At 35.9% G+C, this 15,949-nt stretch overlaps 1 protein-coding gene across 3 annotated transcripts in view; it reads left to right on the forward strand.

The window, feature by feature from the left end:
* The window catches only part of rps6ka2 (ribosomal protein S6 kinase, polypeptide 2), a 62,041-nt gene that overhangs the window by 16,058 nt on the left and 30,034 nt on the right, over positions 1-15,949 (forward strand). For 2 of the 3 annotated variants that reach the window (XM_067386695.1, XM_067386693.1), the window contains exons 1-4: positions 2,933-3,043; positions 4,617-4,698; positions 7,573-7,653; positions 8,106-8,185. In XM_067386695.1, the coding sequence (XP_067242796.1) occupies positions 4,668-4,698; positions 7,573-7,653; positions 8,106-8,185 (192 nt within the window). In that variant the 5' untranslated portion in view covers positions 2,933-3,043; positions 4,617-4,667. Of the gene's footprint in view, positions 1-2,926; positions 3,044-4,616; positions 4,699-7,572; positions 7,654-8,105; positions 8,186-15,949 lie in introns of those variants that run through there. The other variant, XM_067386692.1, reaches the window with a different exon arrangement.

Here is a 15,949-nt window from a genome sequence, read left to right on the forward strand (position 1 = left end):
ATACTAAAGACATTGTATGAAAATGATGTATGAGAATGACACAGAAGAGTAGATATGGTTGAATAAAGTCATTATTTTTGTTTTGTTTTTGCGCACAAAAAAAGTATTCTTGCCGCTTCATAAAATTAAGCTTGAACCACTACAGTCTTGTCGATGGTTTTAACGATGTCTTTAGTAGCTTTCTGGGCATTGAAAGTGTTAATTGTCTTGCTGGCAATTCAGGTCTCACTGAGCCATCGGATTTTATCAAAAATATCTTACTTTGTGTTCCGAAGATGAGCGAAGATCTTACAGGTGTGAAACGACATGAGGGTGAGTAAGTAATGACAGAATTTTCATTTTTGGATGAACTAACCCTTTAATGTTGAGTCTGTTCTGAATGTTCTTTTATTTTTGTTAGCAAGAGCTATTAACTAAATAAGATTGGAGTTTTGGTTTGATGAACAGAATTCAGAATCACAACTCTCAAATCTTATAAAATTCCCCATGTGACAACCAGTCTCTCCTCTATCATAGACTGAAGCACCATCCCCATGATCTGAAGGTGAATTATCACCAAAGAAGAGTTTATAATTTTTTTAATCATATCCTGATGACGATCATATTGAGGTGTAATGAGGTCTCTTTTGCTTGGGTTGGCTTTTATGCGCATAGCTCAGTAATCAGGCCCCTGTGCTGAGGTTGAAGATTGTATATCCTCAGTGTACTCATCATCATGTCACGGGAGTGGCCCGGGCTGGACTTTGGTTATGTAATGCAGCTGCACATTTATTTATTCGTTTCCATGGCTTGACATAAGCCGGTTTAAGGGCTCTGAGCTGTGTCAGTCTCGGTACGGGGTGTATTATTCAGCTGTGGTCAGCGTTTGAGTTTACAGGCACATGTCTGCAGTGTGGCAGTCCAGACTGTCCCCTCTGCAGGTGCCCACTTTCTCTGCTGGGGTACCTGGCAAAAGCAAAGAAAAAGACAGAGTAGGCTATTACTGCAAGATGACTGCATTTGGAACACAACTGACCCTTCAGTAAGCCCCAGCCTCCTTGGTTACTGTTACTTGCTCAGACAAGAGCATCCCAAAGAAATAAATTGGAGATTTCTGATTTAAAAAACTGTCACTAATTATATTGTAAATCACTTTGGATAAATGACAGCCTTTTATTTAGTTTCATACTAAGAATAAATTTGAACATGATATTTAACACTGAACTGTAAAAAAATGGTAAAATGCATTCGTTTCTTTAAGTTCAGGTGGTGTTTTACCAAGTTTGACGAAAAATCTACTGAATACATTATGTGAAAATGCAGATGAAACGGAAGTAACGACAGATCTTTTCTTCCTTAGTGTCAAGCGCTAGGAGATAAGATTTTTCATTAATTGATCCACATCATCTGCAGCTAAAAGAAAAGCCATTATTCAAGATCCTAATCATCCTGGCCATAAACTGCTTTTTTGGCCTTCAGGAAAGTGAAATCATGTTATCAGATCTAAGACTAGCAATCCGAAGAACAACTTCTACCTGACTTCAGTTTGAATTTTCATTGGCAGTGTATACCACCATACATATTAAAGGTGCCCTAGAACTAGTTTTAACAAGATGTAATATCTAAGTCTAAGGTGTCCTCTGAACGTGTCTGTGAAGTTTCAGCTCAAAATACCCCATAGATTTTTTTATTATTATTAATTTTTTTAACTGCCTATTTTGATCCATAATTATATATGCACTGATTCAGGCTGCGCGGCCCCTTTAAATCTCTCGGCTGCCTTAACCAGCGTAAACAAAGTTTACACAGCTAATATAACCCTCAAAATGGACCTTTACAAAGTGTTCGTCATTCATGCTACATGCATGCATCGATTCCTGTGAGTATAGTATATATTTGGATGTTTACATATGATTCTGAATGAGTTTGATAGTAGCCTACGTGTGGCCAACGGGCTAAAGCTAACATTACACACTGTTAGAGAGATTTATAAAGAATGAAGTCGTGTTTGTGAATTATACAGACTGCAAGTGTTTAAAAATGGAAATAGCGACGGCTCTCTTGTCTCCGTGAATACAGTAAGAAACGATGGTAACTTTAACCACATTTAACAGTACATTAGCAACATGCTAACAAAATATTTAGAAAGACAATTTACAAATATCACTAAAATACCATGATATCATGGATCATGTCAGCTATTATCGCTCCATCTGCCATTTTTCGCTATTCTCCTTGCTTGCTTACCTAGTCTGATGATTCAGCTGTGCACATCCAGACGTTTTGCCTTTGTGTAATGCCTTGAACATGAGCTGGTATATGCAAATATTGGGGGCGTACATATTAATGATCCCGACTGTTACGTAACAGTCGGTGTTATGTTGAGAATCGCCTGTTTTTCGGAGGTCTTTTAAACAAATGAGATTTACACAAGAAGGAGGAAACAATGGAGTTTGAGACTCACTGTATGTCATTTTCATGTACTGAACTCTTGTTATTCATCTATGCCGAGGTAAATTAAATTTTTCATTCGATGGCACCTTTAACAAATCAGCCAAAATACTTGATAAACAAACAATCAAGGACCAAGGTACGTGTAGATGTTTGTAAATGACAGGTTTTCTAATTCTGCTGAAATCTGTGGAGCTTTCTGCATTCCATATGGACCTGCTTTTTGCTCTCAGTAATTTCAGTGATTCTTATTGTTATTTGTATGTTGCACACTTTAATATATGTAATTTGCTTTGTGGGAAAGCACCTATTAAATGAATATGGCAATGAGATGCATTAATGATCACACCATCTGAACCCTTTTTCTTGACCTGTTTACTACTGTTATTCATAATCCCAGCTGGCATCATATTGCCAAATATGCTTAAACAAACAGCTTTATGGCAAAAGCATTTGTTTATTTCTCACTGAGCTGTGCCATCTGTTGCCTTTGCAGGATGACAGCATCTTAAAGGAGTTTGATATCAGCAATCATGTGAAAGAGGGCTTTGAGAAAGCAGACCCGTCACAGTTCGAGCTGCTCAAGGTGTTGGGTCAGGGCTCCTATGGAAAGGTGAGTTACTGTTATGCATACTGATAACTAAGATTAGATGTGCCCTTTGTTTGGATGTAATTTTGTTAATGCGAGTGGTGTTCAGGTTTGGGGTAAAAGGATGTAAAACCCTTTTCTGTGTCCTTATAAACCCTTCAGTTGAACTGAGTGTATTTTGGGATGGGAAAATGTTTAGACAGAGAGGATCAGTTGTTTCAGGATTTACATTACATAGTTTTAAACGATTATCTTGTGTCCCAAAGCTGAAAATTCCTGTCTGTTCTAAAATCTAAGCTTCATGTAGGCAGCATTAAAAAGACATCATAATCACACTCTCGACCTAAAGGCCATCCAATAAGGTAGGCCGCATAATCAGAGATGCCTTCTGAGATCAGCATTGCATGTATTTCACATGTAAATCCAAGATGGTGAACAACATGAGAAATGTTGACTATGAATACACTTATAATTAATTCAATATCGAAAAGTATCAAGAGAAATATATTCGACTTTTTTTTACCCAATATTTATGTGCTGTGTATTTTGCGTAGTAGAGTACTGCTTTGTTGTTAGCTTAGCAACATGCTAATGCCAGATTCCATTGAAATAAATTGTGATTTGAGTTGTTTCCTATCTAGAATGTTTCAAATTGATCACTCATGTTGGATGTTGCCTTAGCTCACTTTATCCTTATCCCATTTAATGCCAAACCTGTTTTTCTTCTTCTTCTTCTTCTTCTTCTGTTAAACATACAATATGTCAAGCATGTTCAAAATTACAAAAACAACAAAAAACGAATTTTACAACACATTTCCTAACCAGCCTCCATGGCGATACGCAACAATTCTGTTTTAGAAACAGTTTCTATTTCTGCGACGTTGCAGCTGGAACAACATAGAAAGTATGACATGGTAATCTCAGGTACTGATTATGTGCTTATGTTTATTTATTGTTTAATGTTAGTTTGAATATCATTTTGCATGATCTTTATAGCAATACTGAAATCAATAATTGATAATTCACCTTAGATATATATTCTATGACAAAGATTGTATCAGTCACCCAGTATGTTATAATGTTATAATGGTCTAATATGTATGAATTTGATTATGTACTACTTATCCATTTTTTTGCGAGTGCAATGAGAGACTCCACCCACACACTCTTCTGATTACCTGTGATTTTTGATTGATTTTGTCGTGTCTCATAGTCATGTCGCATCTGATGTGGACAGACAAACTGCTTATCGCTGGAATCTTATCGCATCACGTCTGGTTAGGACACGGTGTTAGTCTTCAGAAGCCATATGATACCTTTGTGCGAAGAAGACTGTTAAAATGTTACTCTTTAAATGCGGGCTATATACTATAAGCAGCTCAGAAGGTTTTAGAACAACAGTAATTTTCAAGAATTTTTTGTCTGTCAGTCTTCATACAAAGCTGTTGCATGGCTGAAGATGACTTCAGATATACTGTCATATGGACATGTGAACCTCCTTTATGGTGTTTTTTCCCTCTTTTTGGAGCCTGTCAGCCCCTGGACACCAGCAAAGATGTGAATACTGTGGGGTTTTGACCTTACTTTTCATTTACAGGTGTTCTTGGTGAGAAAAATCAAAGGTTCAGATAAAGGACAACTCTATGCCATGAAGGTCTTGAAAAAGGCAACACTAAAAGGTAAAACTGACACTTCAGCCCATAAATTATGTGATCTGAATTATGATTTCTACTCTATAAATTGTGTGCCTCATATTGATCAATCTCTCCCTGTTATGTACTGATATAAAACCTGCAGTTATTATTTTAGCTCAGTGTGAAATCTAACCTGTGAGTCATACCTAAGATGCTAGAAGGCCTCTGGTTGATTTTTAAAGGGGTATCTAAATCATCAAATTGTTTAACATGGGAATAAGGTTCCTCTTAGACAATCAGGTGATTTTTTCAGAGTGACAGTTTTTCATTAGGACATATTTAAGATCCATAGCATCTTCCCAGGAAGAAGTGATGAAAATGAATTAATCGATCTTACAAAGCAGATAAACCTGAAGTCTTAAGCAGCTAACTGACTTTCCTCATCATTTCTTCATTTTTGTGATTCATCTCTTTGTTTTTACACCAAAAAAACACACATTTAAGCAAAACAACAGTTATCGTAGTGATTCACAGTGCTCAGTTTGGAGTGGTAATCTATTTCACAACCTGTTCACAACCCACATAACTTATTCACTCATTGTAACCATGGTTACATACCAAAGTCTTTGCTCTCGGCTGATGATGTTGTGCAAGTTCCTCATGTACTTGTGAATGAAAATAGCCGTATTAGTGACTGTGGCACCTCACTGTCAGACCACAGCAATGCTGCAGCTGTTACATAAGACAAACCATTCAGTGTAAAGCATCCTGTGTGAATGCAGTATCCATCATTCTGCTTTTGCATTCAGATTTGTCAAAAATTGTAGTTAAATCCTGCAGGCTTAAAGGTGAAGTATATACATTTTTAGATGTTAAAATGTGCAGAGGCAACTACAGTATGAGTTAATGTAAACATTGACTTTGTTTGAGCATCAGTCTGCCTGTTTGGCAAAACAGTAACAGACATGTTTAGGAAACCTGTTCAAAACCTATTATTTTTGCAATTATTGGTAAGACCTTACAATAAGATTCATTTGTTAACATTAGTTAATGTATTAGAGAACATAAGTCTGAAGTAGTAAGTTTAGGTATGTGGGTGCAGAGCCAGTGGTTGTTCTGTAGACAAACATCAGTGCCTTGAATTTGATGCGAGCGACTATTGGCAACCAGTGCAAATTGATGAAGAGAGGTGTGACTTGTGCTCTCTTTGGCTTGTTAAAGACCATTCTTGCTGCAGCATTCTGGATCAGTTTCTGGAAAGCCTGCCAAGAGAGCATTACAACAGTCCAGTCTGGATAGAACAAGAGCATGGACAAGGATTTGTGTAGTGCACTCCAATAGGAAGGGCCTGATCTTCCTAATGTTGTATAAGGCCAATCTGTAGGACCAGGCCATTCTAGCAATTTGTTCTGTGAAGTTTAACTGATCATCATTCACAACTCTGCGGTTCCTAGCTGTCCTGGAAGGAGTTATGGATGATGAACCTACTGAATGGAGAGGTTGTCTTGAAGTCTTGAATTTCTGTCTTTGCAAGAAAGGGTTGAAGGTGATGGGTTATGAGATTGTTCTGCCTATGTGTAAACAGCAAAAACAGAATGAGATATGATATCTTTCCTTCATATGTGGTTTTATCTGTTACATACACTCTATGGATAAAAGTATTGAGGCACATTTAGGTGTTTCAATCCAACACATTGCCTCAGGTGTATGAAATCAAGCACCTGGCCATGCAGTCTGCATTTACAAACCAGTGTTGTAGTACTTGAGACTCTGACTCGGTCTTGAACTCGGTCTCAAGACCATATTGTAGCGGTCTTGGTCTTGTCATGGACTTGTGTGCATTTTGACACGGAAATTGACTCGTACTCGAACATAGGATTCGGACTCATTCCCGTGTCCCATTCAAAATATTTCATGATTATTTATGTATGTTATTATATCTGTAAATTGATGTTTGATTGACACGTCCATTGATTGGTGATTTTCTTGTGTGCAACTGTGCATGACTAATGTTAGTGCAAAGGCAGCAGGACTTATTAGCTCAAACACTGGTTTACTAAAAAAAGGTTTTCGACTAGTGAGTAGATTTTATTTTTACCCCGCATTTAAAACGCACCATCCAGTGAGATTAAAGCATTAGATTATCCACTGCTGTTACACAAAGTGATGAGATGGTGGTGGTAAAACACAGAGTGGCTGCACACAGAACTCTTAACAGTAAACAATAGGCAGAACCATGCTGCCAATATACGCCCCCATATTTCTCTATATATGTAATTAAAGTCCCTGTTGGTGTAATGGTCAAGTGTCCCAATACTTTTGTCCATATAGTGTATCTAGTAATCTTACTTAGATCTGAACATCCATATCCAATTTCTTCTCAATGAAGAACTTGTCATGTTTAATAACCACTATAATACAACATTCATATAAGCATCTGCATATCCAAACTACGCAATGAGGAGATACAAGATTACAGATTTGAAATGTCAGGCACACAACTTGGTACAAGAATACCAATTATTATAAGTTTTTCCACAAAAATTTAAATTAATGAGCAGTGACCATTTTGACATGCACATTAAAATTCAAGTTAATATTAGAATTTGATTATATTCCAGTTATTAATGGTCATATAAACCTTTTAACCCATTGCCAATACTAGGTTAAGCTAGATTGGGTTATGTCCTCTGTAAATTATATTCACAAAAACACTTTTTCAAAAACAGATTCTTCAGATTATTTTTATGCACTTTAAAAAAGAATTATCAATATGAACATAAATCAGTATACACATAGTCTCATAATCTGCTTTTTACAATTCATGTGCACTTGTGTGCTTTTACCAAGTTAATGTGTGAGAATTAATGAGTTTCTGTTGTCTTCTTGTCTCTGTTTTATCTCTTTGTTTTTTTTAAGTGCGGGACAGAGTGAGATCGAAAATGGAACGAGACATTCTCGCAGAAGTGAATCATCCTTTCATTGTCAAACTCCACTATGGTGAGTTGTTCTCTCAGGAGGAGATTGTAAACAACAGAACATGAACATTTACCCAAGAACATCAATTTCTGAACCCCCTATATGCTCTATTTCAATGACAAACAGGCGGTTTTGAGGAGTGACTGACTACATGTAGCAATGCTAATAACTACATTCTTCAGTTGTATGACAGGAGATCAATAGTTGTCATAATTCTGTAGCCTTTACAGTAATAAGCTATTATGTAATCTTTAGTGTTCAAGTTTGATGCTGTCTGATTATAATCATTATTTTTTTAAAAATAGATTGCCAGTAGCTTGACTGTAGCTTTGAAATTTTGAGTGGCATGTAACTTGATAAACTAGTTTCAAAATATCTTCTCCAAAAGCATTTTTTTTTTTTTTTTACTTTTGCTTCTAATAGGTGAAAAATACTGCTTAAATGTCACTTTTGTTGTTTTTTTTTCCCCACAGCATTTCAGACAGAAGGAAAGTTGTATCTTATATTGGACTTTCTCAGAGGGGGTGATCTTTTCACACGCCTCTCCAAAGAGGTCAGTTTTTATTAAACTAAATATACTGTTGCTGAACAGGCAAAAATGGTGTGCTTGTTTAGTTGTAAATGTTTCTAATAGGAATAATTAATTCAGAAATTCGGTAACACTTTACAATAAGGTTCATTAGTTAACATTAGTTAACTACATTAGTTAACATGAGCTAATAATGAAGTGCATTTCTACAGCATTTATTAATCTTTGTTAATGTTAATTTCAACATTTACTAATACATTATTAAAATCTTGTTAACATTAGTTAATGCACTGTGAACTAACATGAACAAACAATGAACAACTGTATTTTCATTAACTAATATTAACGAAGATTAGTAAATACAGTAACAAATGTATTGCTCATAGTTAGTTCATGTTAGTTAATACATTAACTAATGTTTAACTAATGAACCTTATTGTGTTACCCATTCTGTTGTTCCAAACCCAAAATAGTTTCTTTTCTCTGTGGAACAATAAAAAGAAAGTGAATGGTGAGAGACGCTACAAAACTAACAATGTTCTCATGTTCCTCTAAACCAAAGTTTGAATATATGGAAATGCAAAGGAGATTTCAGAGCACACAAGTTGAAGTTTTATGATCATTTTATGCTGTTTTTGTCAGTTTTTCAGGATTGACAGCATTCTCATTCACATTTATTCTATGTAAAACAACACCTAAAAGGAGAGATTCTTTCAAATTTCTTCTTTTGTGTTCTAGGGGAGTCATATGGGTTTGGGATGACATGAGAGTGAGTAAACGAGTGAAACAGATAATACCAATATAGTTGTGTCCACTCATTGTACAGTTGCGGTCTTCAGCGGAGTTGACATCATTTTGGCCCAAATTCCTTTAGTAATAAAAAGCATGTCTGGCATCTATTCTCTGATTGATGGTGTTATTGGTCCCTCTTAACACTCACTATACTGTAATTCTCCTTAATGGAGTCTTTGATTTTCTTTACCACACCACTTTCTAATCTCACAGATTCAATAAAATCTTCCCTCGAGGATTTGTTCCCTTCGCACAATCTCATTATTGATCTATTGATTACAATGTTTGCTGAAGCCTGTACTTTCTGAATCACACATTATAACATCAGAGGTGATTTTCAAACTGAAAATCAGTGGATAATACACTACTGTTAAGGTGTTGGTAAGGATTAAGGGGACATAATGTGTTTTATATTGATTAGCACAGTTTGTGTCTGGCGGTTGTGCAGAGGTTGTAATAGATATTCCCCTGTGTGCTAAGGATATTCTCAGCCACTGAAACCAAGGTCATTCTTTATTGTAGCTGCAGTAGTACAGAATAATGATGTTATTATCAATACACTGCACTTCTGGATCTTTCCTGTTATACAGTACCTTTCCCTCTGTTGTGGTTGTTGTATTTTGAGTATTTATATTAAAAAAATATACCCCTATGTTGACATTATTATGATATTGTGATAAAAGAATAATTAATGTGATTTCCATATTATATATATATATATATATATATATATATATATATATATATATATATATATATATATATATATATATACAGCTATGGAAAAAATTAAGAGACCACTTAACATTGATTTCTGAACTTGGAGTGGTCTCTTAATATTTTCCATAGCTGTATATCTTTTATATTATATTCAATATATTAAGACATACACAGTAAGGACATGGAAATGTATAGTATAGTAAGAATGACCTTTCTTACATTATTTTGAAAATTAAATGAGATAGTCTTTAAGTTTCACACTTAACATAATAATAGCCTCTGAGTTCTCTAACCGATAAGCGAGTGGTGTAAATCTATAAAAAGTACACGCAGCAAACCACCAAGAATAATTTTGTTGCTGTGGTGATCGGGTGAGAGATGGCAAGGTTTATTTAAAAGCATAAAATTGGGCTTTTAAGATGTGACGACATTTCTTGTTGCTATACTGATATAGGCTATATTCCTTTTTTCTACTCCTTATGAAATTATGACATCTATCCCTATACAAACATGTACTGTGTTTGAAGTTTCAAAGCACAGAAAGCAAAAAGGAATTCTGTATTCACGTTATCTTTGACAAGACTGCTGTTTTATTCTAAAAAGCTCAATAGATGCCTCACATTAAGTGCATGTGCTTTATTTTGATGTACCATTTATGGAAATCCGTGGTTGTTAACTCAAGCACCATTATTACTGTTGCTCATGCTTACAGTTTGAACAAACCCATAAGCCTAATAAGCATGAATGATACATCAAATCATGCGACTTATTGAGGAGAGATGTGCTACTTTTTTACTAAGCATCAGATTTGTGATTTTTGAATGGTGGAATATCATAGAGACTGGGCTCTTTTGATTTCATTAGGCAGCCACTCAAAACACCCTAGCAATCACATCAATGCTACAGAAACCACTCAGAGCACCACCGTGACTGTTACCCAGAACACCCTATGCTGAAAAATAGTGTAATGTTTTCAGTGTATTATAGCATATAGTATTAAAACATTATGGCACAAGCTCATATTTTCTTCAGAATATGTAAAAATCTGATTAATAATAATATCTATCAAGTTTTGTTTTGAAAATGCTTCACATCAGTTGATCAATCAGTCCTTACTGGCGATTCTACTGTGTTCTATACCATTATTGATTCAGTTTAGATCACGTTCACACACCATAATCTAAAGAAGTTTGGGCAGTCGAGGCATTCGTGGCCTAATGGTTAGAGAGTCAGACTGGTAACCAAAAGTAGGGGGTTTGATTCTCAATACTGACAGGAAAATGACTGAAGTTCCCTTGAGCAATCCCTGGGCGCCACAACAAAAATGGCTGCCCACTGCTCTGGGTGTGTGTGCCCACGGTTTGCAGTGTGTGTATGAGTTTACTACTCACTAACAATGTGTTTGCAGTGTGCACTAACTTGGATGGGTTAAAGGATTAGTCCACTTTTAAATAAAATTTTCCTGATAACTTACTCACCCTCATGTCATCCAAGATGTTATTAATCATGTCTTTCTTTCTTCAGTCGAAAAGAAATTAAGGTTTTTGATGAAAACATTCCAGGATTATTCTCCTTATAGTGGACTTCAATGGCCTCCAAATGGTTGAAGGTCAAAATTACAGTTTCAGTGCAGCTTCAAAGGGCTTTAAACGATACCAGACGAGGAATAAGAGTCTTATCTAGCGAAACGATCGGTCAATTTCTGAAAAAATACAACTGTATATGCTTTATAAACACAAATTATCGCCTTGCACATGCTTCCGCTTTCTGTATTCTTCAAAAAGCTTACGCCGTGTGTCCTATGCCTTCCCTGTTCTACTCACGGAAAAAAACAAAACTGGCGCCGCGTTCGTTCCGTTAGTAGAATAGGGAAGGCGTAGAACATTCAGCGTAAGCTTTTTAAAGAATACAGGAAGCGGAAGCATGTGCAAGCCGTTAATTTGTGTTCATAAAACATATACAGTTGTATTTTTTTTTTAAATGACCAATTGTTTTGCTAGATAAGACCCTTATTCCTCGTCTGGTATCATTTAAAGCCCTTTGAAGCTGAACTGAAACTGTAATTTTGACCTTCAACCCATCTGGAGGCCATTGAAGTCCACTATAAGGAGAATAATCCTGGAATGTTTTCATCAAAAACTTTAATTTCTTTTCGACTGAAGAAAGAAAGACATGATTAATAACATCTTGGATGACATGGGGGTGAGTAAGTTATCAGGAACATTTTATTTAAAAGTGGACTAATCCTTTGAATGCTAAGCTTCAGCACATAATGCCTTCAACCCAGTAAAAGAGAGCTGAGATATCTGGCCACTCTAATGAAAACAGCCCCACACTTATCTGGAGCAGACGTTTCCTTCAGACTTTGATTAATGTGACTCATTGGCCATGCTCATTCGCTCAGCTAAATAGCCAGTTTTTTCCACCTGTCTAGGCTTTATTGCACACGTCACTCTTCATCAGTCACGTTGTTCGGTCTTTATTCTGGTTTCGTAGAGATAGTTATCCTTATTAATTGCTTGTGGACCTCTTTGTGTCATTGTACATCATATAGGCCACTTTGCTTTAGGATAACAAGATTATATAGAATCACGGATGAATTGTTGAAACCCCTTTTCTCCTTCAGGTCTCTTTCAATTATTAATTAACTGCTATAATTTTAGAAAGTGAAAATTATGTGCTAAATTTCACTCAGCAAAAGGTGAGTGAATCACATCTACAATAAGTCACTCACAGGATATCGAGAACTACACTAGAACAGAATAATTTTTCATCGTGTTCTATTCTGTTAACAGTTCTTTAAAGTGCACCTTTTATTCTTTTTTGGGTATTACCTTTCATGTTCTGTGTAACAGTGCTCAAAATTTGTTTGGATGTCAGTAATGTCCTTTTATGGCATTTTGCCTGTTAGAAATACATGTTTGGTTTTAATATTATTTTAATGTGGTGTAGAATTAAATGCATTTTTTTTTCACGTACCCCCTCTGGGAACCACTGATCTAAACTGATATCACAGGGTTTTTGTCATTTACTATTAATTAAAATAATATTTTTCAATATGTAAAAATGTCTAATTAAATATAATAATTCAATATTAAATATGTTATTGTGTATTCAATATTTAAGCTCGCTGTTCGGTTGTGTTAAGAATAAACCACCAATTTATCTACCATACATTTGCTGCAGTTAAGCTACAGATTTAAACATGGATAAATGGTTATCAACAGGGTCGCTGAAAAGGACAAATGCAGATGTTTCTTCATCTACAAGTAAGGATAAATCTTCAGCAATGCTTGACATCAAAAAGACTAAAAATAAAGTTAAATGGAAGAAAATACAGTAGTGACTACCTAGCGCTAGTTTTCACATGTGTGGGAGTGGAGAACAAGCAGCTACCACTTACAGCTTTACACATTATTTTACTGGAATAAGCTTCACGTCAAGCCTGATCTTCGTTTGCAACTTTCTTCTCTTCGGCCTGACATACAGTGCTTAGTAAATGCTAAACAACACAACCTTTTCATTAGGTGAGTCACAAAGTTCTTTTAGTTCATAAGGTCTAATTGTTGAATTGTTATGCCAGAGTCTCTTGAGGCTTGGTATGGCCCGGTTCCATGGCTAAGCTAAGCACCCTCAAATGAAAGTAAAAGCGCCCTCTGTTGAAGCTGTAATAATTGGATATTGGCGAAACAGATTTGGCAAACACTCCAGTACGTATTTGTGTTTGAGCTCTGGAGAACATTAAATGTTTCTGTTTACAGCATGCTTTTACAGTGTTGAGCAATCTACCCAATCACAGAGATATCTGTTGATTTCTTGAACTCAGTGGCCAATCAGAGGTTTTTTAATTAGTCAGAAAAGAGTTTTTGTTCAGTGCTGAGTTATGAAAGCTTGCAAATGCTCTCATTAATAAAGTGTAGACACAATGTAAAAATATTTATTGTGCAGTGTAGACAGCTTCAATGATTAGCGGCCAAGTATACGCTGCAAATGTGGAATTCACTCTCATAATTAGATGGGACAAAAGTCTGATATATGTGCATTAAGGCTAGAGCACCCAATTTAATTCTGGAACTGGGCCTGGGCTCTGTAACCTGTTATCTGCATTTTCTGTTCATTGCCATTTTATTCAATAAAGACTGTGTTAACAATCTCTGTTTTCTAAGTCCTCGTTAACCAACGTGACACTGTTAAAATTCTTGGGCCATGGAAACTTGTGTTTGGGTGTGTGGGCTGCAAGTTTGAAAAGGTTGGGAACCACTGTATTATGTCATTTGCAATGCTTTGTGGGATGCTTACCCTCACTAAAACCATTAAGTCTACAATCATGTACCTTTCAAATCAAAGTAGTATTATGATTTTCCTTGTAGCTGGTTGGCTTGGTTCATGACCTATGGGAAAATACCAGAAAAATACCATCACTGTTGCACACTGTTTTTGTTTGTTATATAGTCAATAGCCTTTATTTTACCTAAAACAGCCATGAACATTGATTTGCTATTTGCTAAAGCTAGTCAATGGAATGTGGTTTTGGGGTGAGAGACATTCTCATCTCTAGATGATTTTATTGGAGAAAAAGGTGTATAGACTGCATTAAACAGTTGCATTGCACTGTAAGAGCAACTCCTGCACATTTACCTCTAATCAGTCTCTCTGTGAAGTGTAAATTAAAGAAACTGGAGCACTTTCACCTAGAGATTTGTGCTCTTGATTAAATCGTGATTCTCTGAGCTGAACCATGCTTGGGAAGTGAGACGTAAATTAATTACCGCTGGTGCTCAAATCTCTCATCTGGCTGCAACAGCTGCTGCTCTCCTGGCTGGAACTTGTTACGCCAATCTACTCTCCTCAATATGGCACTATCCCCTGATGCTCTCTACGCAGTCTAAATAAATCTCCCGGTGATTAAAATTAGCTGTGAAAAGAGCAGTTTTTAGTCTCCCATATATACAGTAAGAACACTCTGTGTTCCTGCAATTTTATTGAAGATCTGTCACTGGTCATATCCTGCATTAAATGAATATGCTGGGTTATTTAGAACCAGCTTCTATTGTGCATTCTAAGTGTATTACCATAAATATATTTCCCATTATACAAACTGCAGTTTGAGTCTTGCTGATAGTAATTAAGTTATAACTCAGAACACAGCCAATTGATAATACTATTTTAAGAAATGATCTGAAAGTAATATTGTATGACATCTTTCCATGAGGTGAAACCAAGTGTTTGAGAAAGACATTTATCTACAGGTAAAGCCCAAGAGGGCTTTCTTTGTAATAACCTTTACTGTAAGTTTAGATTAAAAGCATCAGCTAATTGAAAAATTAGATTTTTACATTACAATTGTGTTGCGGATGGTTGCATGGAGTTGCTATGGGGTTGCTAGGTGTTTGGGTCCATGTACTGTACCTTTTTAGTTCCTCCATTGTCCAAATCTTAGCGTATTGCCTAAAACAAAAGTTATGACTTCTGTGTATGATGACTTAAATTAATACTGGTCTGGGCTTCGCTACCATATCTCTGTGCTATCCAGTGAATCTCGCAGCATTGCCACACAGGTTTTGATTGGTGGTCAGCAATAATAAAAACATACATATAATAAAACAGGCAGTGTGCCAAAGGTGCTGGCTATTAGGTAGTTGTGAGTGCAGGTGCAAAGTAAATTATTACTTATACTAGATATAGTATAAGTAAATTATAAAATTATAAATTATTACTTATAGCCTAAACTAGTATAATAATAATATTTCTGAGATAAGTACGCATAGGCTGCCAAATTTATGGACACACAGAAGAAAGCCTTTTCTAGGCTCCCCTGGTATGTGTCAAGCCATTCGTTAGTCTGGCTGTTTGAAGAGAAAGAGATTAAATGTAGTTGCAATAAACGTGTAAAGAATCCATAGCAGCGGAGGACTATTTTATTCTGCTGCGCTGAACTGCAGAAGAACTGATGACGGCACGCTTTAATGTTTGGTTGACCAGTCAGCAGAAAGGGGGGTGTTTCATTCCCGCCCACATGTGAGATCAAATATTCAAGTTGTTTATTAATTTTCTACCCCTGAATTAAAAATCAAACAGAATTCCTGAAAAATGAAAAAGGTGCCTTTTTTTAATTTTCTGATTTCTATATTAAATCAAAAATCGAATGACCAAAATTTATACGGACCTGTTTGCTTTACAAAATCCAAAAAGAGCCCACCCACAAGGTTGTAGTCTGTGGGATTTTTTCACCAAGTGAAAGTCAAAAATCTGTTTTCTAAGAAAAAGTAATAACAC

Source organism: Chanodichthys erythropterus, chromosome 5 (assembly GCF_024489055.1).
Source record: "Chanodichthys erythropterus isolate Z2021 chromosome 5, ASM2448905v1, whole genome shotgun sequence".
Lineage (NCBI taxonomy): Eukaryota > Metazoa > Chordata > Actinopteri > Cypriniformes > Xenocyprididae > Chanodichthys > Chanodichthys erythropterus.